The 25,107-nt window shown below is 46.4% G+C and overlaps 1 protein-coding gene across 1 annotated transcript in view; it reads left to right on the top strand.

Moving 5' to 3' along the window:
- Positions 1–4,458: 4,458 nt before the first annotated feature.
- The window catches only part of LOC128652786 (calsequestrin-2-like), a 164,191-nt gene continuing 143,542 nt past the window's right edge, over positions 4,459–25,107 (top strand). Inside the window, exon 1 of the mRNA XM_053705719.1 lies at positions 4,459–4,736. Within this exon, the coding sequence (XP_053561694.1) occupies positions 4,503–4,736 (234 nt within the window). The 5' untranslated portion in view covers positions 4,459–4,502. The remainder of the gene's footprint in view (positions 4,737–25,107) is intronic.

Below are 25,107 nucleotides of genomic sequence, written 5' to 3'. Positions count from 1 at the left end.
CCATATCCCTTTAAAAATCTTTTTATCAATATTAAAATTATATTTTTTAATGAAAAGTGTATATAGCTTGTAATATCAGCAGTATTTAGAGTAGTTTCAATATCCATTGAAAGTAATGGTGTGAGCTGGAGTGATGTTGGCCGTGCATGTGATTTACCATCAAGTAGCTCAGTAATGTTAGCGTGGTCCGGTCATGCTGCTTATCGCGTCCCACTTTATCATCATTAGCGTGCCACTTGTAATCTGGGCCAAGATGTTGAATTGACCAATTAATCTAACCTTACCTGCCCTCTTCTACTGATCCCCTCTACTCTGAGTCTCCCACAGATTCTTTCCTCCATTAGATATAACATTTAGCAATACTGATTGGTTATTCAAGTTAACAAATCAGGACTGTGAATGAGCAAGCTAAATGTCAGTAGGGAAATTAGTCGCATTGTTTGTATGTCACTGTGGGTGGGCGGGCTCAGTTTTGACAGTCGTACATCAAAAATTGTCATTGAATAAACAGATCAAGGCAGTTAAGTGGGGTCTACCTATGTCAGTTTGTTTAGAATTATGGGGTTTTCCAATAAGGGACTGAAATCTGAATAATAGCTTATGGGATCAAGTAAGCAATTAGGGCTACTTATGTTGAGGATGTCATGATAAATTGAGACGGAGATTTGGGACAGCCATTTGGGGTTCTTTCAGTGTAACAAGGTTCTTTTTTATGTTAATTACAGGAGGCTTCATCAGGATATTTGTCAGGTTCATTTTTGGTGGTTGAGGTCAAGGGTTATGGTCAATAGCGGTGGGCTTCATTGGGATAGCATGTCAGGTTAATCTATGGTGAAGATAAAGGAAGTCAAGAATTAGGGTTACTTTTGTTGGGATACATCATGACAGCAGTGGTTATGGTTAAAAGGCTATAACAGAGGTGCCCATGACATATAAGTACCAGAGATACCGCAACTGATATCAGAAACACCCTAGCACTTGCCATAAGAAGTCGTCATTATTTACTGTGAGCTTTTGCTAGTTTTGTTTGATATCAGCTCCAGGAGTATTACTACTGGGTTTATAGGTTATGGGTTAAGAAGATTGGATTTGAGTTTGGAGATTGTGGTTAAGGAATAGGTGTTGGGTTTACAGGTCAGGGCTGTGTTTTTTTAGGTCAGAAGTTAGGGATAGGTGCTGGGTTTACAGGTCAGGGTTTAGGGACCCTAAGGTTGGGAAGTGACTTTAAGAACACAGTCCCAACACAGAGGATAAAACCCAGGGCGTAACCAAAATAGTAGTGGGAGCAAACAGAAGCAAGAGTTGATATGCAGGCAACGAGCGGGCACAAAAAGACAGCACAGAGTCGGTAGGCAAAGAGTAATAGAGTCCAGGCAAAGGTCAAAATACTTCCAGACAAAGGCAGGCAGAATTGTGATCCAAAGGCAAGGTCAAAAACAAGCGAAGTCAGCAACAACATTCAGCCAAAGAAGATCCTCTACACAGGCAAACACAGGAAGCTGCGTGTTGATTGAGTAACTAGCTGCAGCTGGCAGGCAAATAGAGCCATAAAGAACAGGAAGTAGAAAAAGCAGTTCTATATAGAACCTGAATCCTCTGGTTGCTCAGTAGAAAAGCCAACAAGCCTGAGATCGAAGGGTCCAGGGATCAACTTCAGGCACAGGGGCAACAACCAGGACATGGGTACTCTGTGGCACTAACACTGTGTTTACAGGTTGGGGGGTTATGGATAGAAGCTGGTTTTACAAGTTGGGGGGTTAGGGAGAGGAGCTGGGTTTACAAGTTTTGGGTTCATATTTAGGGTTTAGTGATAGATGCTGAGATAGATGGTTAAGTATTTAGGTCATAGTTTGGGCTGGAGGTTAGGGAAAGGGCTGGATTTATATGTTAGGGGCTAGAGATAAGGATTCAAGTTCAGGTAGAGGAGATTAAGAATAGGGCTGGGTTTACAGGTCAGGGGTTAAGGATAGGTGCTGGGTTTACTAGTCACGGGTTAGGTATAAGAACTGGCTTTACTTGTCAGGGGCTACGAATAGAAAATTGGGTTTACTCCTAGTGTAAATGGGGTGAGTTGGATAACTTATGGTGTAAAGTGAATGTAAGTGGGCGACAGTTGGATAACTAGTTAGGTAAAGTGAGTATAAGTGGGGGGGGGGGAGGGCAGTTGGATGACTAGTGAATTCCAGTAACCCAGATAGGCCTCCGGCAGACTATGGCTCAATTCTGGTCCGGCACCGAGTTCCAGGAGCCTAGATAGGCCGAGGAGGTTATCCCAGTCCTCTGGCGGGCAGCTGCCGGCGTTTCAGCGCATCTCTGTGAAACATTATTTTAACTTTAGTGACATAGTTCATAGTTTTGATAAGCAGGTTTATTACTTATAGTATAGTTTAGGTTAGTTCCGACATAGGCGGTCTGTATGAGGCAGCGAGGTAGAGCAGGGGGAGTGTAGGTTAGCTGTGCCGTAGGTAGTTTGTGGGAGGTAATAAGGTGGAGCAGGGTGAGTGTAGGTTAGCTGTGCAGTAGGCGGTCTGTGGGAGGTAGTGAGGTGGAGGGTAACTTAGGTGTGACGTAGAAATAGGTGTTTAGGGGGAGTTAGCGAGACGTGCGGAGGGTAGCGGCCATGTTTGTCTCGCCAGTTATCAGCTGCTGAGACAACATCACCTGAGCTAGTTTGTGAAGGTGTAAATAAAGTTTGGTCCCCACGGAAATATTTGAAGTGTGCCTACACCTAACTTCAGTTAGTGCACTGTCTGCGCTGTGTAAGTACACTTCAAATAGGACACCCCACTCCGCAGTATAATGCAGACGAGCGGCGCTGTGGGCGTGACATAATGCTTCCATTGACTTCAATGGGAGAGACATTGCTGCTCACCGGCATTGCTCGGACACTCTCCTTTTTTAGAATATTCAATGTTTTGACCATCGGGCCCTATTGAGTTAAAGTGTAAGTGGGGGCAGTAAACTAATGAGGTAAAGTGAGTGTAAGTTGGGGGGCAGTTGGATAACTAGTGAGGTAAAGGGAGGGTAAATGGGGGGCAGTTGGATAACTAGTGAGGTAAAGTGAGTGTAGGTGGGGGCAGTTGGATGACTTGTGGGATAAATTGAGTGTAAGTGGGGGTAGTTGGATAACTAGTGAGGTCAAATTAGTGTAAGTTGTGGTGGGGGGCAGTTGAAGAACCAGTGGAGTGAAGTGTAAATAGGGGCAGTTGGATAACTAGTGAGGTAAAGTAGGTGTAAGTGGGGACAGTTAACTAATAAGATAAAGTATGTGTAAGTAGGGGGCTGTTTAACTAAAGCGGTAAAGTGAGTGTAAGTGGCAGGGGCAGTTGGATAACTAGTGAGGTAAAGTGAGTGTAAGTGGGTGCAGTTGGATAACTAATGAGGTAAAGTAAGTGTAAGTGGGGGCAGTTGGATAACTAATAAGGTAAAGTTAGTGTAAGTGGGGGCAGTTGGATAACTGGTGAGGTAAATTTAATGTAAATGAGGACAGTTGGAGGAGAACTTGTGAGGTAAAGTGAGTGTAAGGGGGGGCAGTTGGATAACTTGTCATTTTAAATTGAATGTAAATGAGGACAGTTGGAGGGGAACTTGTGAGGTAAAGTGAGTGCAAGTGGGGGTAGTTGGATAACTAGTGCGGTCAAGTGAGTGTAAGTTGGGGAAGTTGGATAACTAGTTAGGTAATGTGAGTGTAAGGGGGCAGTTGGATAACTAATGGGGTAAAGTGAGTGTAAGTGGCAGGGGCAATTGGATTAATAGTGTGGTAAAGTGAGTGTAAGTGGTGGCAGTTGGATAACTAGTAAGAAAAAGTGAGTGTAAGGGGATGCAGTTAAATAACTAGTGGGGTAAAGTGAGTGTAAGGGGGCAGTTGGATAACTAATGGGGTAAAGTGAGTGTAAGTGGCAGGGGCAATTGGATTAATAGTGTGGTAAAGTGAGTGTAAGTGGTGGCAGTTGGATAACTAGTGAGGTAAAGTGAGTGTAAGTGGTGGCAGTTGGATTACTAATGAGGTAAAGTGAGTGTAAGTGGCAGGGGCAATTGGATTAATAGTGTGGTAAAGTGAGTGTAAGTGGTGGCAGTTGGATAACTAGTGAGGTAAAGTGAGTGTAAGTGGGGCAATTGGATCACTAATGAGGTAAAGTGAGTGTAAGTGGGGCAGTTGGATAACTAGTGCAGTTTACAGATGGTAAATAAAGGTTAGTTAGCTTTATGGGGTTAAGTGGGCTATACATGTGATTGAATATACCAGTGATGGGTGTCTCACTGTGCCTCATGTTTATGGGCAGTAGAGTGTCAGCTTCCCTGACAAGCATATATGACCATCTCTCTGCCCCTCTCGTCCCCCCTTCTCATTATGTGACATGCACAGCAGGTGCTATTTATAGCTGGTAACAACTGTGTCCTATAATTGGCAGAGGGGGTGTGTGGGAGAGAGCTCTGATCCCCCTCCCCAGGACAGAGCTATGTAAGCCCCCAGCCCTGGTCCTGCCACTCAGTCTGGGAACATGTTGTGTGGTGGTCTTCTGGTGCTGGGGGCCCTTGTGGCCCTGTGTGGGGCTGAGGAGGGCCTGCATTTCCCCACATATGATGGCAAAGACCGGGTACTGGAGCTGAGTGACAAGAACTACAGGCAGCTCATGAAACGCTATGATGTGTTCTGTGTGCTGCTGAGGCAGAGTGCGGAACCAGGAGACCGCACCGCGCAACGGCAGAGCCACCTGACTGAGATGGTGCTGGAGGTGAGGGGGAGATCTCAATAGCCTGCAGAGCATTGCAACTGGGGTCTTATCATAGCTGTATAGCAACGGCACAGTCGTCTCTACTACAGGTTATTGCCAAGGGTATGCTGCAGATCTGCAGAACATTGTAACTTTTTTCTCTATTGAGTGGTGCAGAGCATTGCAGCTGATGTCTGTTTTTAAAGTTGCAGAGCATTGTGAAATGAGTGGTGCAGATTGTTGTTGCTAATGATTCTACTGAGAGGTGCAGAGCATTGCGACTTTGTATACGGAAAGCTGCAGAGCACTGTGACTTGTGTAATACTGAGAGCTGCAGAGCACTGTGACTTGTGTATACTGAGAGCTGCAGAGCACTGTGACTTGTGTACACTGAGAGCTGCAGAGCACTGTGACTTGTGTGTACTGAGAGCTGCAGAGCACTGTGACTTGTATATACTGAGAGCTGCAGAGCACTGTGACTTGTGTAATACTGAGAGCTGCAGAGCACTGTGACTTGTGTATACTGATAGCTGCAGAGCACTGTGACTTGTGTATACTGAGAGCTGCAGAGCACTGTGACTTGTGTATACTGATAGCTGCAGAGCACTGTGACTTGTGTAATACTGAGAGCTGCAGAGCACTGTGACTTGTGTAATACTGAGAGCTGCAGAGCACTGTGACTTGTGTAATACTGAGAGCTGCAGAGCACTGTGACTTGTGTACACTGAGAGCTGCAGAGCACTGTGACTTGTGTGTACTGAGAGCTGCAGAGCACTGTGACTTGTATATACTGAGAGCTGCAGAGCACTGTGACTTGTGTAATACTGAGAGCTGCAGAGCACTGTGACTTGTGTAATACTGAGAGCTGCAGAGCACTGTGACTTGTGTATACTGAGAGCTGCAGAGCACTGTGACTTGTGTAATACTGAGAGCTGCAGAGCACTGTGACTTGTGTAATACTGAGAGCTGCAGAGCACTGTGACTTGTGTATACTGAGAGCAGCAGAGCACTGTGACTTGTGTATACTGAGAGCTGCAGAGCACTGTGACTTGTGTAATACTGAGAGCTGCAGAGCACTGTGACTTGTGTACACTGAGAGCTGCAGAGCACTGTGACTTGTGTGTACTGAGAGCTGCAGAGCACTGTGACTTGTATATACTGAGAGCTGCAGAGCACTGTGACTTGTGTAATACTGAGAGCTGCAGAGCACTGTGACTTGTGTATACTGAGAGCTGCAGAGCACTGTGACTTGTGTAATACTGAGAGCTGCAGAGCACTGTGACTTGTGTAATACTGAGAGCTGCAGAGCACTGTGACTTGTGTAATACTGAGAGCTGCAGAGCACTGTGACTTGTGTATACTGAGAGCAGCAGAGCACTGTGACTTGTGTATACTGAGAGCTGCAGAGCACTGTGACTTGTGTATACTGAGAGCAGCAGAGCACTGTGACTTGTGTATACTGAGAGCAGCAGAGCACTGTGACTTGTGTATACTGAGAGCTGCAGAGCACTGTGACTTGTGTATACTGAGAGCTGCAGAGCACTGTGACTTGTATATACTGATACCTTCAGAGCACTGTGACTTGTGTAATACTGAGAGCTGCAGAGCACTGTGACTTGTGTATACTGAGAGCTGCAGAGCACTGCGACTTGTATATACTGATACCTTCAGAGCACTGTGACTTGTGTAATACTGAGAGCTGCAGAGCACTGTGACTTGTATATACTGATACCTTCAGAGCACTGTGACTTGTGTAATACTGAGAGCTGCAGAGCACTGTGACTTGTGTATACTGAGAGCTGCAGAGCACTGCGACTTGTATATACTGATACCTTCAGAGCACTGTGACTTGTGTAATACTGAGAGCTGCAGAGCACTGTGACTTGTGTATACTGAGAGCTGCAGAGCACTGCGACTTGTATATACTGATACCTTCAGAGCACTGTGACTTGTGTAATACTGAGAGCTGCAGAGCACTGTGACTTGTATATACTGATACCTTCAGAGCACTGTGACTTGTGTATACTGAGAGCTGCAGAGCACTGTGACTTGTGTATACTGAGAGCTGCAGAGCACTGTGACTTGTGTAATACTGAGAGCAGCAGAGCACTGTGACTTGTATATACTGATAGCTGCAGAGCACTGTGACTTGTGTAATACTGAGAGCTGCAGAGCACTGTGACTTGTGTATACTGAGAGCTGCAGAGCACTGTGACTTGTGTACACTGAGAGCTGCAGAGCACTGTGACTTGTGTACACTGAGAGCTGCAGAGCACTGTGACTTGTGTACACTGAGAGCTGCAGAGCACTGTGACTTGTGTACACTGAGAGCTGCAGAGCACTGTGACTTGTGTATACTGAGAGCTGCAGAGCACTGTGACTTGTGTATACTGAGAGCTGCAGAGCACTGTGACTTGTGTATACTGAGAGCTGCAGAGCACTGTGACTTGTATATACTGAGAGCTGCAGAGCACTGTGACTTGTATATACTGAGAGCTGCAGAGCACTGTGACTTGTGTAATACTGAGAGCTGCAGAGCACTGTGACTTGTATATACTGAGAGCTGCAGAGCACTGTGACTTGTGTATACTGAGAGCTGCAGAGCACTGTGACTTGTGTATACTGAGAGCTGCAGAGCACTGTGACTTGTATATACTGAGAGCAGCAGAGCACTGTGACTTGTGTAATACTGAGAGCTGCAGAGCACTGTGACTTGTGTATACTGAGAGCTGCAGAGCACTGTGACTTGTGTACACTGAGAGCTGCAGAGCACTGTGACTTGTATATACTGAGAACTGCAGAGCACTGTGACTTGTGTACACTGAGAGCTGCAGAGCACTGTGACTTGTGTACACTGAGAGCTGCAGAGCACTGTGACTTGTGTACACTGAGAGCTGCAGAGCACTGTGACTTGTATATACTGAGAGCTGCAGAGCACTGCGACTTGTATATACTGAGAGCTGCAGAGCACTGCGACTTGTATATACTGCGAGCTGCAGAGCACTGCGACTTGTGTATACTGAGAGCTGCAGAGCATTGTGACTTGTATATACACTGATAGCTGTAGAGCATTGTGACTTGTGTATACTAAGATATGCAGAGCACTGTGACGTTTGTGTACTGACATCTGCAGAGCATTATAGCTCTTAATAAGGAGGTCTGCAGAGCACCACAGCACTGAACATTACAACATTTGTCAATACATTGAACTGCAGGGCATTGCAGATAGTATTAATGATTGAGGTTGGCAGAGCATCACAACTTGTGTCAGAATGCAGATCTGCAGAGCATTGCAGATAGTATTAGTAATGACAGCTGCAGAACATCACAACTTACATTAGTACAGAGCACTGCAGAAGGCAGAAGTAATGTGAGCACAGAGACTGACATAATTAACCTCTATACAGCCAGCGGTGGGCACAGTATTTGGCATCAGCTGGGTGTTAATATTTTGTCACTTTATCACTCTCCCATCTAGCAGCTCTAGTGGTGTTTGAATGGGGACGCTGGGATATGTGCTGCAGTATGTGTGTATGGGGGAGGGGCTAGACTGGCATGTGTACACTGTATGTATGGGGGAGGGGCTAGACTGGCATGTGTACACTGTATGTGTGTATGGGGGGGGGGGGGGGCTAGACTGGCATGTGTACACTGTACTGTATGTGTGTATGGGGGAGGGGCTAGACTGGCATGTGTACACTGTGTGTATGGGGGAGGGGCTAGACTGGCATGTGTACACTGTATGTGTATATGGGGGGGGCTAGACTGGCATGTGTACACTGTGTGTATGGGGGAGGGGCTAGACTGGCATGTGTACACTGTATGTGTGTATGGGGGAGGGGCTAGACTGGCATGTGTACACTGTACTGTATGTGTGTATGGGGGAGGGGCTAGACTGGCATGTGTACACTGTACTGTATGTGTGTATGGGGGAGGGGCTAGACTGGCATGTGTACACTGTACTGTATGTGTGTATGGGGGAGGGGCTAGACTGGCATGTGTACACTGTACTGTATGTGTGTATGGGGGAGGGGCTAGACTGGCATGTGTACACTGTACTGTATGGGGGAGGGGCTAGACTGGCATGTGTACACTGTACTGTATGGGGGAGGGGCTAGACTGGCATGTGTACACTGTACTGTATGTGTGTATGGGGGAGGGGCTAGACTGGCATGTGTACACTGTACTGTATGTGTGTATGGGGGAGGGGCTAGACTGGCATGTGTACACTGTACTGTATGTGTGTATGGGGGAGGGGCTAGACTGGCATGTGTACACTATACGTGTGTATGGGGGAGGGGCTAGACTGGCATGTGTACACTGTACGTGTGTATGGGGGAGGGGCTAGACTGGCATGTGTACACTGTATGTGTGTATGGGGGAGGGGCTAGACTGGCATGTGTACACTGTATGTGTGTATGGGGGAGGGGCTAGACTGGCATGTGTACACTGTATGTGTGTATGGGGGAGGGGCTAGACTGGCATGTGTACACTGTATGTGTGTATGGGGGAGGGGCTAGACTGGCATGTGTACACTGTGTATGTGGGAGGGGGTAGGCTGGCATGTGTACACTGTGTGTATGGGGGAGGGGCTAGACTGGCATGTGTACACTGTATGTGTGTATGGGGGAGGGGCTAGACTGGCATGTGTACACTGTATGTGTGTATGGGGGAGGGGCTAGACTGGCATGTGTACACTGTGTATGGGGGAGGGGCTAGGCTGGCATGTGTACACTGTATGTGTGTATGGGGGAGGGGCTAGACTGGCATGTGTACACTATATATGTGTATGGGGGAGGGGCAGGGGCTAGACTGGCATGTGTACACTGTATGTGTGTATGGGGGAGGGGCTAGACTGGCATGTGTACACTGTATGTGTGTATGGGGGAGGGGCTAGACTGGCATGTGTACACTGTGTATGGGGGAGGGGCTAGGCTGGCATGTGTACACTGTGTGTATGGGGGAGGGGCTAGACTGGCATGTGTACACTGTATGTGTGTATGGGGGAGGGGCTAGACTGGCATGTGCACACTATATGTGTGTATGGGGGAGGGGCAGGGGCTAGACTGGCATGTGTACACTGTATGTGTGTATGGGGGAGGGGCTAGACTGGCATGTGTACACTGTATGTGTGTATGGGGGGATAGACTGGCATGTGTACACTGTATGTGTGTATGGGGGAGGGGCTAGACTGGCATGTGTACACTGTATATGTGTATGGGGGGCTAGACTGGCATGTGTACACTGTATGTGTGTGAGGGGTAGGCTGGAATATGTACCACAGTTTGTGTGTGCAGAGGTGGGCTGGCACGTGTGCTACAGTCTGTGTGGGTAGAGGTGGGCTGGCACGTGTGCTACAGTCTGTGTGGGCAGAGGTGGGTTGCCATGCATCGTACAATATGTGTGGGCAGAGGTGGGCTGGCACGTGTGCTACAGTATGTGTGGGCAGAGGTGGGTTGCCACACGTCGTACAGTATGTGTGGGCAGAGGTGGGCTGGCACGTGTGCTACAGTCTGTGTGGGCAGAGGTAGGCTGACACGTGTGCTACAGTTTGTGTGGGCAGAGGAGGGTTGCCACGTGTTGTACAGTATGTGTGGGTAGAGGTGGTCTGGCACATGTGCTTCAATGTGAGGGGGCCTAAGATATGTGCCAATGTATTATTTCTCAGTAATCTTATAAATGAAAGAAAAAGAGGTCCTGAAAGGAGAAGTATTATCTTCAGGCTGACCTTGTTAGATTTATTTAGAGGTAAGCAGTCTGAGGTGTGCTCTGAACATAAGTAGAAATTGTACACACAATAACCCTATTAAAAGATAGGTAAAAAAGAAATGCTCTTTTGACACATAATAATGAACTAAAGGTTAAAATGTAACTTTAATAAAGAGTTAAATGACAGCTTAAATAATAGTGTATAATATATTATATAGGTGTGCCAGAAAAGAAGTTTTAAAAACACAACTCTGTTGAGAGAGACTGGTTACTTATTTATGAGCAAGTTGCAATGTTGCTTGATACTTTATAAATGCAGAAAAGTAATGGAAATTAGTGCCGTGGGCTGAGGAGGAGTGAGATTATACCATAAAGCTCTAATTGGGATGAGTGCCCGGTATCCCCTGTATTGGGGTAGAGTAGCAGTAGCAACAGTTAACTATTAAGTCTTAAAGTTTGTTAACGTTAAACGAGAAGTTTTTTAGTCTAAATCAACAGAGTGCAAGTTAAAAATAGAACAGGTGCCCCTGACGCGTTTCACTTTACGCTTCCTCAGAGGGGTCTGATCCCAATTAGAGCTGTTCTACATAAGGGTATAACGCTTCTTTTCTGGCACACCTATATATTATACACTATTATTTAAGCTGTCATTTTATTTAACTCATTGTTACGAGTCAAAAGAGCATTTCTTTTTTTCTCTATCTTTAAATAGGGTTATTATGTGTGTACTTTTTCAGTAATCTGTCTCTTCAGCTATGGCATCCTTTTAACCCTCTTATTGCTGTAGACCTCAGACCCCCCCCCCCCCCATACTGCTGGGGATAATGAGAGGATCAGTGAGGGTAGGGATGTTTCTGTTATAGCTACAGCTGTCCCACCCCCCCACCGGGTCATGGTAACCTAACTCCCTCAGAGGCCAATGTAAACCTGCACAGGAATAGTCTTGCAGTGTGTGTGTGTGTGTGTGGGGGGGTGCATATGTGTTTGCAGCATGTGTATGTTTCTGTGTGTGTGTGTGCACATGCATGTGTATATCTGGGGGAGGTGAACAGTCATTGGGAATCTGGGGAAGCAGGGCAGTCACAGTGGTCTAAGGGATGAGATCAGTCATCAGGGTTGTGGGGCTTTAGAACAGTCACTGGGGTCTGGGAAAGAGAGCTATCATTGGAGGTTAGGGGGGAGCAGAGCAGCCATTGGGGGTCTGGGGGAGGAGAGCAGTCTATGGGGGTCAGGGGGAAAGAGATCAGTAATTGATAGTGGGCAGTGGATGGGGGTCTGGGAAAGAGAACAGTCAATGGGGGGTCAAGGGGAGCAGAGCAGTCAATTGGGGGTCAGGAGGAGCAGAACAGTTATTGGAGGTTAGGGGGAGAAGAGCCATCATTGGGAAAAGCAGAGCAGTCATTGAAGGTCTGTGGGAGGAGAGCAGTCATTAGGGGTCTGGGGGAGGAGAGCAGTCATTAGGTGTTTGAGGAAAGAGAGCAGTCATTAGGGGTTTGAGGAAAGAGAGCAGTCATTAGGGGTTTGAGGAAAGAGAGCAGTCATTAGGGGTCTGGGGGAGGAGAGCAGTCATTAGGGGTCTGAGGGAAGAGAGCAGTCATTAGGGGTCTGAGGGAGGAGAGCAGTCATTAGGGGTCTGGGGGAGGAGAGCAGTCATTAGGGGTCTGGGGGAGGAGAGCAGTCATTAGGGGTCTGGGGGAGGAGAGCAGTCATTAGGGGTCTGGGGGAGGAGAGCAGTCATTAGGGGTCTGGGGGAGGAGAGCAGTCATTAGGGGTCTGAGGGAAGAGAGCAGTCATTAGGTGTTTGAGGAAAGAGAGCAGTCATTAGGTGTTTGAGGAAAGAGAGCAGTCATTAGGTGTTTGAGGAAAGAGAGCAGTCATTAGGGGTCTGGGGGAGGAGAGCAGTCATTAGGGGTTTGAGGGAGGAGAGCAGTCATTAGGTGTTTGAGGAAAGAGAGCAGTCATTAGGTGTTTGAGGAAAGAGAGCAGTCATTAGAGGTCTGGGGGAGGAGAGCAGTCATTAGGGTTCTGGGGGAGGAGAGCAGTCATTAGGGGTCTGGGGGAGGAGAGCAGTCATTAGGGGTCTGGGGGAGGAGAGCAGTCATTAGGGGTCTGGGGGAGGAGAGCAGTCATTAGGGGTCTGGGGGAGGAGAGCAGTCATTAGGGGTCTGGGGGAGGAGAGCAGTCATTAGGGGTCTGGGGGAGGAGAGCAGTCATTAGGGGTCTGGGGGAGGAGAGCAGTCATTAGGGGTCTGGGGGAGGAGAGCAGTCATTAGGGGTCTGGGGGAGGAGAACAGTCATTATGGGTCTGGGGGAGGAGAGCACTCATTAGGGGTTTGAGGAAAGAGAGCAATCATTAGGGGTCTGGGGGAGGAGAGCACTCATTAGGGGTTTGAGGAAAGAGAGCAGTCATTAGGGGTCTGAGGGAGGAGAGCAGTCATTAGGGGTCTGAGGGAGGAGAGCAGTCATTAGGGGTCTGGGGGAGGAGAGCAGTCATTAGGGGTCTGGGGGAGGAGAGCAGTCATTAGGGGTCTGGGGGAGGAGAGCAGTCATTATGGGTCTGGGGGAGGAGAGCACTCATTAGGGGTTTGAGGAAAGAGAGCAGTCATTAGGGGTCTGAGGGAGGAGAGCAGTCATTAGGGGTCTGAGGGAGGAGAGCAGTCATTAGGGGTCTGGGGGAGGAGAGCAGTCATTAGGGGTCTGGGGGAGGAGAGCAGTCATTAGGGGTCTGGGGGAGGAGAGCAGTCATTAGGGGTCTGGGGGAGGAGAGCAGTCATTAGGGGTCTGGGGGAGGAGAGCAGTCATTAGGGGTCTGGGGGAGGAGAGCAGTCATTAGGGGTCTGGGGGAGGAGAGCAGTCATTAGGGGTCTGAGGGAAGAGAGCAGTCATTAGGGGTCTGGGGGAGGAGAGCAGTCATTAGGGGTCTGGGGGAGGAGAGCAGTCATTAGGGGTCTGAGGGAAGAGAGCAGTCATTAGGGGTCTGAGGGAGGAGAGCAGTCATTAGGGGTCTGGGGGAGGAGAGCAGTCATTAGGGGTTTGAGGAAAGAGAGCAGTCATTAGGGGTCTGAGGGAGGAGAGCAGTCATTAGGGGTCTGAGGGAGGAGAGCAGTCATTAGGGGTCTGGGGGAGGAGAGCAGTCATTAGGGGTCTGGGGGAGGAGAGCAGTCATTAGGGGTCTGGGGGAGGAGAGCACTCATTAGGGGTTTGAGGAAAGAGAGCAGTCATTAGGGGTCTGAGGGAGGAGAGCAGTCATTAGGGGTCTGAGGGAGGAGAGCAGTCATTAGGGGTCTGGGGGAGGAGAGCAGTCATTAGGGGTCTGGGGGAGGAGAGCAGTCATTAGGGGTCTGGGGGAGGAGAGCAGTCATTAGGGGTCTGGGGGAGGAGAGCAGTCATTAGGGGTCTGGGGGAGGAGAGCAGTCATTAGGGGTCTGGGGGAGGAGAGCAGTCATTAGGGGTCTGGGGGAGGAGAGCAGTCATTAGGGGTCTGGGGGAGGAGAGCAGTCATTAGGGGTCTGAGGGAAGAGAGCAGTCATTAGGGGTCTGGGGGAGGAGAGCAGTCATTAGGGGTCTGGGGGAGGAGAGCAGTCATTAGGGGTCTGAGGGAAGAGAGCAGTCATTAGGGGTCTGGGGGAGGAGAGCAGCCATTATGGGTTTGAGGGAGGAGAGCAGCCATTAGGGGTCTGAGGGAGGAGATCAGTCATTAGGGGTCTGAGGGAGGAGAGCAGTCATTAGGGGTCTGGGGGAGGAGAGCAGTCATTAGGGGTCTGAGGGAAGAGAGCAGTCATTAGGGGTCTGGGGGAGGAGAGCAGTCATTAGGGGTCTGGGGGAGGAGAGCAGTCATTAGGGGTCTGGGGGAGGAGAGCAGTCATTAGGGGTCTGAGGGAGGAGAGCAGTCATTAGGGGTCTGAGGGAGGAGAGCAGTCATTAGGGGTCTGAGGGAGGAGATCAGTCATTAGGGGTCTGAGGGAGGAGATCAGTCATTTGGGGTCTGAGGGAGGAGAGCAGTCATTAGGGGTCTGAGGGAGGAGAGCAGTCATTAGGGGTCTGAGGGAGGAGAGCAGTCATTAGGGGTCTGAGGGAGGAGAGCAGTCATTAGGGGTCTGAGGGAGGAGAGCAGTCATTAGGGGTCTGGGGGAGTAGAGCAGTCATTAGGGGTCTGGGGGAGGAGAGCAGTCATTAGGGGTCTGAGGGAGGAGAGCAGTCATTAGGGGTCTGAGGGAATAGAGCAGACATCAGGGGTCTGAGGGAGGAGAGCAGACATCAGGGGTCTGGGGGAGGAGAGCAGACATCAGGGGTCTGGGGGAGGAGAGCAGGAACAAGGGGGTGTCAGTGTCTGTTTATTTAATTAATACAAATGTACGCTTTAGTTACCTGTCTTGCAAGTGAAACAAAACATGGCAGCCATGATACAAACTCTCTGTATGGGTCTCCCTATTGCTCTCTATACCTCTGCATGGGTAGATTACAAGTAGTGCGCTATTTAGTGCTTTTGCTCGAATGTTAAAGCCACAAGTAATCTTTTTGCAAACATATAAGCCCGAAAGGAATACACTAATTCTTCATGTGCGTTAACCCGAGATGAGTTATCTTAAGGCGCATTATGTTTTTATTAAATATAAAATATTGAAACATAATGTAAATTATTATGGATGTACTAAAAAAATTCTAAATAATCTATAGAATATACAGCCATGGCCAAAAATATTGGCACCCCTGCATTTCTGTCAGATAATGCACCACTTTGTCCTAAAAATTGTTGCAATTACAAATGTTTAGGCATTCTCATGTTTATTTATTTTGTTTGCATTGGTGTAACACAAACAAGTGTAGAAGAAAAAGCCAAATCTGACACATTCCACACAAAACTCCAGAAATTTACTGGACAAAATTATTGGCTCCCTAAATGTAATATTTGGTAGCACACCCCTTGGAAATAAAATAACTGAAATCAATCACTTCCTGTAACCATCAATGAGTTTCTTACACCTCTTTACTGAAATTTTGGACCACTCTTTTTTCACCAACTGCTCCAGGTCTCTCAGATTAGAAGGTTTCCTTTTCCCAATTGCTGTTTTGAGATCTCCCCACAGGTGCTCTATTGAGATCTGGACTAATTGATGGCCAGTTCAGTACTCTCCAGCGCTTTGTCTTAGACAATTTCTGGATGCGTTTTGATGTGTGCTTTTGGTCATTGTCATGCTGTAAGACCAGTAACCTCTGATGGAGACCCAACTTTCTGACACTGGGACCTACATTGCACCACAGAATTCTTTGGTAGTCTTCAGATTTCATAAGGCCATGCACACAGTCAAGACATCCAGTGCCTGAAGCAGCAAAGCAACCCCAAAACATCAGTGAACCTCCACCATGTTTGACTGTAGGGACTGTATTCTTTCCTTTAAAAGTCTCATTTATGTTTCTGAAAACAGTAGAAAGATGGACTTTACCAAAAAGCTGTAATTTTGTTTTGTCTGTCCACAGCACATTCTCCCAAAAGGAGTTTGACTTCCTCAGGTAAGTTTGGCAAACTCCAACAGTGGGGTCCTCCTGGGTCTCCTACCATAGCATCCCTTTTCATTCAGATGGCGACATATAGTGCGAGCTGACATATTTGTACCCTGTGCATGAATATCAGCTTGTCTGGAAGTTGATTAAGGTTCCTTCGTTGCAATCTTTGATAAATCTTTCGTCCACATGCAGGGAGATTAGCTACAGTGCCATGGGCTGTAAACTTCTTGACAATGTTGCGCACAGTGGACACAGGAACATTAAGATCTCTGGAGATGGAGTTGTAACCTTGAGATTGTCCATGCTTTTCCACAATTTTTGTTCTCAAATCCTCAGACAATTATTTGCTGCTCTTTCTCTTCTCCATGCTCAGTGTAGCACACAGAGACACACAACAGAAAGGTTGAGTACATTTTTCAATGCCGGTGTGATTTCTATATTGTCAGCACCTGTTAATTGATACAGGTGAGTTTAATTACAAATTACAGGAGCATCACAAACTTAGAATGTAATTATTTCTTACAATTTTGAGAAGGTGCCAATAATTTTGTCCAGTCCGTTTTTGGAGTTTTGCGTGGAATGTGTCAGATTTGGCTTTTTTTTTTGTGTCATACCAATACAAACAAAAGAAATAAACATGAGAATGCCTAAACATTTGTAATTGCAACAATGACTGGTGCATTATCTGACAGAAATTCAGGATACATACATACACACGTGCACTAATCAGACACCGATACTTGGTCATATACTTTTTAACCCTTATAAATAATTTTTATTAATATTTATATGACTAGTTTTTTATCAGACAGTGTTTATATGAGTGTAACAGTTTATTATAATGTATTTATGTTATTTTAACCCTAACATTTTACACAAGGTCTTCTTTAAAAATTCAACAGTGCTTGAGCGAACACATTTACTTTCAACATGTAATACGCGCACAAATGAACGTATACGCACCACTTGTAATTTAGCCCTATGTATATAACTTTTCCTGCAACACCCCAGTTGCCCCATAACTACGCCGACTCATTCATATGATCTCACAAGGAGAGCAGTGATTGCAGACAAATCTCACACTTTGAGATGTTGAATCAGAAGAAAGAATGACCCTGAACTGGGTAATATGCCAGTATTCTGGGATATAACAACTCCTGCTTTACTGGTGTTAGGCCCAGCTCTGTAACGCTTCCCGGGCACTATTATGGGCACTGTGTACTGGGGTGCTGTGTTATGTATCGCTCACTAGTATTTTCTATTCTATTCTTGTTGTTTATTTATAAAGCACCAAGCAACGTTGTAATATTAAGTATACAGTTATGGATAACATTGACATAAACCGTACGTAGAGTTATGAGGTACAGTAATCATTATACATTTACATAAACCGTACGTACCATTATGGGGTACAGTAATAATACATTTATATAAACCGTACATACAGTTATGGGGCACAGTAATAATTAGACATTAACATAAACCGTACGTACAGTTATGGGATACAACAATCACTAGACATTTATATAAACCATACGTACAGTTATGGGGAACACTAATCACTAGACATTTACATAAACCGTACATACAGTTATGGGGCACAGTAATAATTAGACATTAACATAAACCGTACGTACAGTTATGGGGAACACTAATCGCTAAACATTTACATAAACCGTACGTACAGTTATGGGGAACACTAATCACTAGACATTTACATAAACCATACGTACAGTTATGGGGAACACTAATCACTAGACATTTACATAAACCGTACGTAAAGTTATATGGAACACTAATCGCTAAACATTTACATAAACCGTACGTACAGTTATGGGGAACACTAATCACTAGACATTTACATAAACCATACGTACAGTTATGGGGAACACTAATCACTAGACATTTACATAGACCATATGTACAGTTATGGGGTACAACAATCACTAGACATATACATAAACCGTAATACAGTTATGGGGAACACTAATCACTATACATTTACATAAACCATATGTACAGTTATGGGGAACACTAATCGCTAAACATTTACATAAACCGTACGTACAGTTATGGGGAACACTAATCACTAGACATTTAAATAAACCGTATGTACAGTTATGGGGTACAACAATCACTAGACATATACATAAACCGTACGTACAGTTATGGGGTACAGTAATCATTTTACATAAACCGTATGTACAGTTATGGGGTACAACAATCACTAGACATTTACATAATCTGTACGTACAGTTATGGGGTACAGTAATCATACATTTACATAAACCGTAGATACAGTTATGGGGTACAACAATCACTAGACATTTACATAAACCATACGTACCGTTATGGGGTACAGTAATCAGATATTGACATAAACCATAGGTACAGTTATGGGGTGCAGTAATCATACATTTACATAAACCATACGTACTGTTATGGGGTACAGTAATCAGACATTTACATAAACCATACGTACTGTTATGGGGTACAGTAATCAGACATTTACATAAACCATACGTACTGTTATGGGGTGCAGTAATCAGACATTTACATAAACCATACGTACTGTTATGGGGTACAGTAATCAGACATTTACATAAACCATACGTACTGTTATGGGGTACAGTAATCAGACATTTACATAAACCATATGTACCGTTATGGGGTACAACAATCACTAGACATTTACATAAACCATATGTACGGTTATGGGGTACAGTAATCAGACATTGACATAAACCGTAGGTACAGTTATGGGGTACAGTAATTATTATACATTTACATAAACCATATGTACAGTTATGGGGTACAGTAATCATTAGACATTTACAGTATATAAATCTAAAGGGTAGAGGGCCCTGTTCTTGAGTCACTGTAAGCATTAAACCATCTTTACATAAAATGATTGACAGGACAGGTGGACTCATAAGTTTGCGTTGAACATTCTGTTACATAATAGATCTCTGTAGACACTGAGTTTCCTGATAAAGGAGAAGCTCCTCATCTGGGAGACAACTAAGCAAAACTCACCCATAATGATTTGGTCAGCTGTTCAGCTAAACTTGTCTACACAGCTCTACTAGCTGGGCAATTCCTTCCTTGCTTCTTTGGATATTTAATACCCTGCATTCCTTTAATAAGGAGTCAGTGAGCAGAGGACACGTTCCTATCATGGTGCACCTGGTGAAAGGCTGTACCCCTTGCTGGCAGCTCTACTTGTCTTCAACTCTAACTCTTCTGCATGGAGTGAAGTAACTAAGTGCTAATCAGAATGTGACTGGCAGTGTCTGAACCTCTTGTTGGTAGAGCCCTGTACCATAACATGTGCCATTGAACTTCTATGGACATCATGATTATGCCACTGGCAGTATTCTACTGTCATCTATAGGTAAATTACCCAGTTTGTAATAGTTAATGGTTTTTATAGGCACCTTGCACTGCATGCCACTGGCAACCCTAGGTTATAGGCACCTTGCATTGCATACCATTGGAACAATATAAGTACCTTTCACTGCATGCCATTGGAACACTATTCTATAGGCACTATGCACTGCATTCCACTGGAAACCTATTCTACAGGCACCTTGCCCTTCATGGTTCTGTTCTTTAGGTACCATAGGTACCTAGCACTGTATGCCACTGGTACTGTGTGTTGTATTGCATATGGTGCCATAGGTACCTTGCACTATATGCCACTGGTACTGTGCATTGAGTTGTATATGGGGCCAAAGGTACCTAGCACTATATGTCACTGGTACTGTGCATTGTGTTGTATATGGGGCCATATGTACCTAGCACTATATGCCACTGGTACTGTGCATTGTGTTGTATATGGGGCCATATGTACCTAGTACTATATGCCACTGGTACTGTACGTTGTGTTGTATATGGGGCCATATGTACCTAGCACTATATGTCACTGGTACTGTGCATTGTGTTGTATATGGGGCCATATGTACCTAGCACTATATGCCACTGGTACTGTGCATTGTGTTGTATATGGGGCCATATGTACCTAGCACTATATGCCACTGGTACTGTACGTTGTGTTCTATAAAGGTGCCCAGCTGAGCTTGCTGAGATATACATGCTGTGTGTTAAAGGCTGGTCACATTGAACTATCCACATATTGTACTCAGTTATACCAGTTGGCCAACTGATGTATCATCGTCATCAGCTCTGTTACTGTCCCCATTTGTCTCACTGTTGCTAATATGGGCGTTAGAGGGAGAAGGGAATTCCCCTTCTGCAATTGTGCTCTTCATATGCAATGATAAGGGCCTTACTCTTCATGGCAATGACCCACCATGTGAAACATGATGCGCAGCTCCTACACACAACAAGCAGCTGTCCTGATATCATTGTGTCCTTGTCTGCATCTCCTGTGTCACATTCTCTGCTACTCACACTCTGTCACAGTGTGTCCCTGTCTGTATCTCCTGTGTCACATTATCAGCTACTCACACTCTGTCACAGTGTGTCCCTGTCTGTATCTCCTGTGTCACATTCTCTGCTACTCACACTCTGTCACAGTGTGTCCCTGTCTGTATCTCCTGTGTCACATTCTCTGCTACTCACACTCTGTCACAGTGTGTCCCTGTCTGTATCTCCTGTGTCACATTCTCTGCTACTCACACTCTGTCACAGTGTGTCCTTGTTTGTATCTCCTGTGTCACATTCTCTGCTACTCACACTCTGTCACAGTGTGTCCCTGTCTGTATCTCCTGTGTCACAATATCAGCTACTCACACTCTGTCACAGTGTGTCCCTGTCTGTATCTCTTGTGTCACAATATCAGCTACTCACACTCTGTCACAGTGTGTCCCTGTCTGTATCTCCTGTGTCACATTCTCTGCTACTCACACTCTGTCACAGTGTGTCCTTGTCTGTATCTCCTGTGTCACATTCTCTGCTACTCACACTCTGTCACAGTGTGTCCCTGTCTGCATCTCCTGTGTCACATTCTCTGCTACTCACACTCTGTCACAGTGTGTCCCTGTCTGTATCTCCTGTGTCACATTCTCTGCTACTCACACTCTGTCACAGTGTGTCCCTGTCTGCATCTCCTGTGTCACATTCTCTGCTACTCACACTCTGTCACAGTGTGTCCCTGTCTGTATCTCCTGTGTCACATTCTCTGCTACTCACACTCTGTTACAGTGTGTCCTTGTCTGTATCTCCTGTGTCACATTCTCTGCTACTCACACTCTGTCACAGTGTGTCCCTGTCTGTATCTTCTGTGTCACATTATCAGCTACTCACACTCTGTTACAGTGTGTCCCTGTCTGTATCTCCTGTGTCACATTCTCTGCTACTCACACTCTGTCACAGTGTGTCCCTGTCTGTATCTCCTGTGTCACATTATCAGCTACTCACACTCTGTCACAGTGTGTCCCTGTTTGTATCTCCTGTGTCACATTCTCTGCTACTCACACTCTGTCACAGTGTGTCCCTGTCTGTATCTCCTGTGTCACATTATCAGCTACTCACACTCTGTCACAGTGTGTCCCTGTTTGTATCTCCTGTGTCACATTCTCTGCTACTCACACTCTGTCACAGTGTGTCCCTGTCTGTATCTTCTGTGTCACATTATCAGCTACTCACACTCTGTCACAGTGTGTCCCTGTCTGTATCTCCTGTGTCACATTCTCTGCTACTCACACTGTCACAGTGTGTCCCTGTCTGTATCTCCTGTGTCACATTCTCTGCTACTCACACTCTGTCACAGTGTGTCCCTGTCTGTATCTCCTGTGTCACATTCTCTGCTACTCACACTCTGTCACAGTGTGTCCCTGTCTGTATCTCCTGTGTCACATTCTCTGCTACTCACACTCTGTCACAGTGTGTCCCTGTCTGTATCTCCTGTGTCACATTCTCTGCTACTCACACTCTGTCACAGTGTGTCCCTGTTTGTATCTCCTGTGTCACATTCTCTGCTACTCACACTCTGTCACAGTGTGTCCCTGTCTGTATCTCCTGTGTCACATTCTCTGCTACTCACACTCTGTCACAGTGTGTCCTTGTCTGTATCTCCTGTGTCACAATATCAGCTACTCACACTCTGTCACAGTGTGTCCCTGTCTGTATCTTCTGTGTCACATTATCAGCTACTCACACTCTGTCACAGTGTGTCCCTGTCTGTATCTCCTGTGTCACATTCTCTGCTACTCACACTGTCACAGTGTGTCCCTGTCTGTATCTCCTGTGTCACATTCTCTGCTACTCACACTCTGTCACAGTGTGTCCCTGTCTGTATCTCCTGTGTCACATTATAAGCTACTCACACTCTGTCACAGTGTGTCCTTGTCTGTATCTCCTGTGTCACATTATAAGCTACTCACACTCTGTCACAGTGTGTCCTTGTCTGTATCTCCTGTGTCACATTCTCTGCTACTCACAGACAGGGACACACTGTGACAGAGTGTGAGTAGCAGAGAATGTGACACAGGAGATACAGACAAGGACACACTGTGACAGAGTGTGAGTAGCTTATAATGTGACACAGGAGATACAGACAAGGACACACTGTGACAGAGTGTGAGTAGCTTATAATGTGACACAGGAGATACAGACAGGGACACACTGTGACAGAGTGTGAGTAGCAGAGAATGTGACACAGGAGATACAGACAGGGACACACTGTGACAGTGTGAGTAGCAGAGAATGTGACACAGGAGATACAGACAGGGACACACTGTGACAGAGTGTGAGTAGCTGATAATGTGACACAGAAGATACAGACAGGGACACACTGTGACAGAGTGTGAGTAGCTGATATTGTGACACAGGAGATACAGACAAGGACACACTGTGACAGAGTGTGAGTAGCAGAGAATGTGACACAGGAGATACAGACAGGGACACACTGTGACAGAGTGTGAGTAGCAGAGAATGTGACACAGGAGATACAGACAGGGACACACTGTGACAGAGTGTATCTCCTGTGTCACATTCTCTGCTACTCACACTCTGTCACAGTGTGTCCTTGTCTGTATCTCCTGTGTCACATTGTCAGCTACTCACACTCTGTCACAGTGTGTCCCTGTCTGTATCTCCTGTGTCACACTCTCTGCTACTCACACTCTGTCACAGTGTGTCCCTGTCTGTATCTCCTGTGTCACATTCTCTGCTACTCACACTCTGTCACAGTGTGTCCCTGTCTGTATCTCCTGTGTCACATTCTCTGCTACTCACACTCTGTCACAGTGTGTCCCTGTCTGTATCTCTTGTGTCACATTCTCTGCTACTCACACTCTGTCACAGTGTGTCCCTGTCTGCATCTCCTGTGTCACATTCTCTGCTACTCACACTCTGTCACAGTGTGTCCCTGTCTGTATCTCTTGTGTCACATTCTCTGCTACTCACACTCTGTCACAGTGTGTCCCTGTCTGCATCTCCTGTGTCACATTCTCTGCTACAGTGTGTCCCTGTCTGTATCTCCTGTGTCACATTCTCTGCTACTCACACTCTGTCACAGTGTGTCCCTGTCTGTATCTCCTGTGTCACATTCTCTGCTACTCACACTCTGTCACAGTGTGTCCCTGTCTGTATCTCCTGTGTCACATTCTCTGCTACTCACACTCTGTCACAGTGTGTCCCTGTCTGTATCTCCTGTGTCACATTCTCTGCTACTCACACTCTGTCACAGTGTGTCCCTGTCTGTATCTCCTGTGTCACATTCTCTGCTACTCACACTCTGTCACAGTGTGTCCCTGTCTGTATCTCCTGTGTCACATTCTCAGCTACTCACACTCTGTCACAGTGTGGCCCTTTCTGTATCTCCTGTGTCACATTATCAGCTACTCACACTCTGTCACAGTGTGTCCCTGTCTGTATCTCCTGTGTCACATTCTCTGCTACTCACACTCTGTCACAGTGTGTCCCTGTTTGTATCTCCTGTGTCACATTCTCTGCTACTCACACTCTGTCACAGTGTGTCCCTGTTTGTATCTCCTGTGTCACATTCTCTGCTACTCACACTCTGTCACAGTGTGTCCCTGTCTGTATCTCCTGTGTCACATTCTCTGCTACTCACACTCTGTCACAGTGTGTCCCTGTCTGTATCTCCTGTGTCACATTCTCTGCTACTCACACTCTGTCACAGTGTGTCCTTGTCTGTATCTCCTGTGTCACATTCTCTGCTACTCACACTCTGTCACAGTGTGTCCTTGTCTGTATCTCCTGTGTCACATTCTCTGCTACTCACACTCTGTCACAGTGTGTCCCTGTCTGTATCTCCTGTGTCACATTATCAGCTACTCACACTCTGTCACAGTGTGTCCCTGTCTGTATCTCCTGTGTCACATTCTCTGCTACTCACACTCTGTCACAGTGTGTCCTTGTCTGTATCTCCTGTGTCACATTCTCTGCTACTCACACTCTGTCACAGTGTGTCCCTGTCTGTATCTCCTGTGTCACATTCTCTGCTACTCACACTCTGTCACAGTGTGTCCCTGTCTGTATCTCCTGTGTCACATTATCAGCTACTCACACTCTGTCACAGTGTGTCCCTGTCTGTATCTCCTGTGTCACATTCTCTGCTACTCACACTCTGTCACAGTGTGTCCTTGTCTGTATCTCCTGTGTCACATTCTCTGCTACTCACACTCTGTCACAGTGTGTCCCTGTCTGTATCTCCTGTGTCACATTCTCTGCTACTCACACTCTGTCACAGTGTGTCCCTGTCTGTATCTCCTGTGTCACATTATCAGCTACTCACACTCTGTCACAGTGTGTCCCTGTCTGTATCTCCTGTGTCACATTCTCTGCTACTCACACTCTGTCACAGTGTGTCCCTGTCTGTATCTCCTGTGTCACATTCTCTGCTACTCACACTCTGTCACAGTGTGTCCCTGTCTGTATCTCTTGTGTCACATTCTCTGCTACTCACACTCTGTCACAGTGTGTCCCTGTCTGTATCTCCTGTGTCACAATATCAGCTACTCACACTCTGTTACAGTGTGTCCCTGTCTGTATCTCCTGTGTCACATTCTCTGCTACTCACACTCTGTCACAGTGTGTCCCTGTCTGTATCTCCTGTGTCACATTCTCTGCTACTCACACTCTGTTACAGTGTGTCCCTGTCTGTATCTCCTGTGTCACATTCTCTGCTACTCACACTCTGTCACAGTGTGTCCCTGTCTGTATCTCCTGTGTCACATTCTCTGCTACT

This window comes from Bombina bombina, chromosome 3, assembly GCF_027579735.1.
Source record: "Bombina bombina isolate aBomBom1 chromosome 3, aBomBom1.pri, whole genome shotgun sequence".
Classification (NCBI taxonomy): Eukaryota; Metazoa; Chordata; class Amphibia; order Anura; family Bombinatoridae; genus Bombina; species Bombina bombina.
The sequence above is the reverse complement of the archived record's forward strand: the minus strand, read 5'-3'. Positions and strand labels throughout refer to the sequence as shown.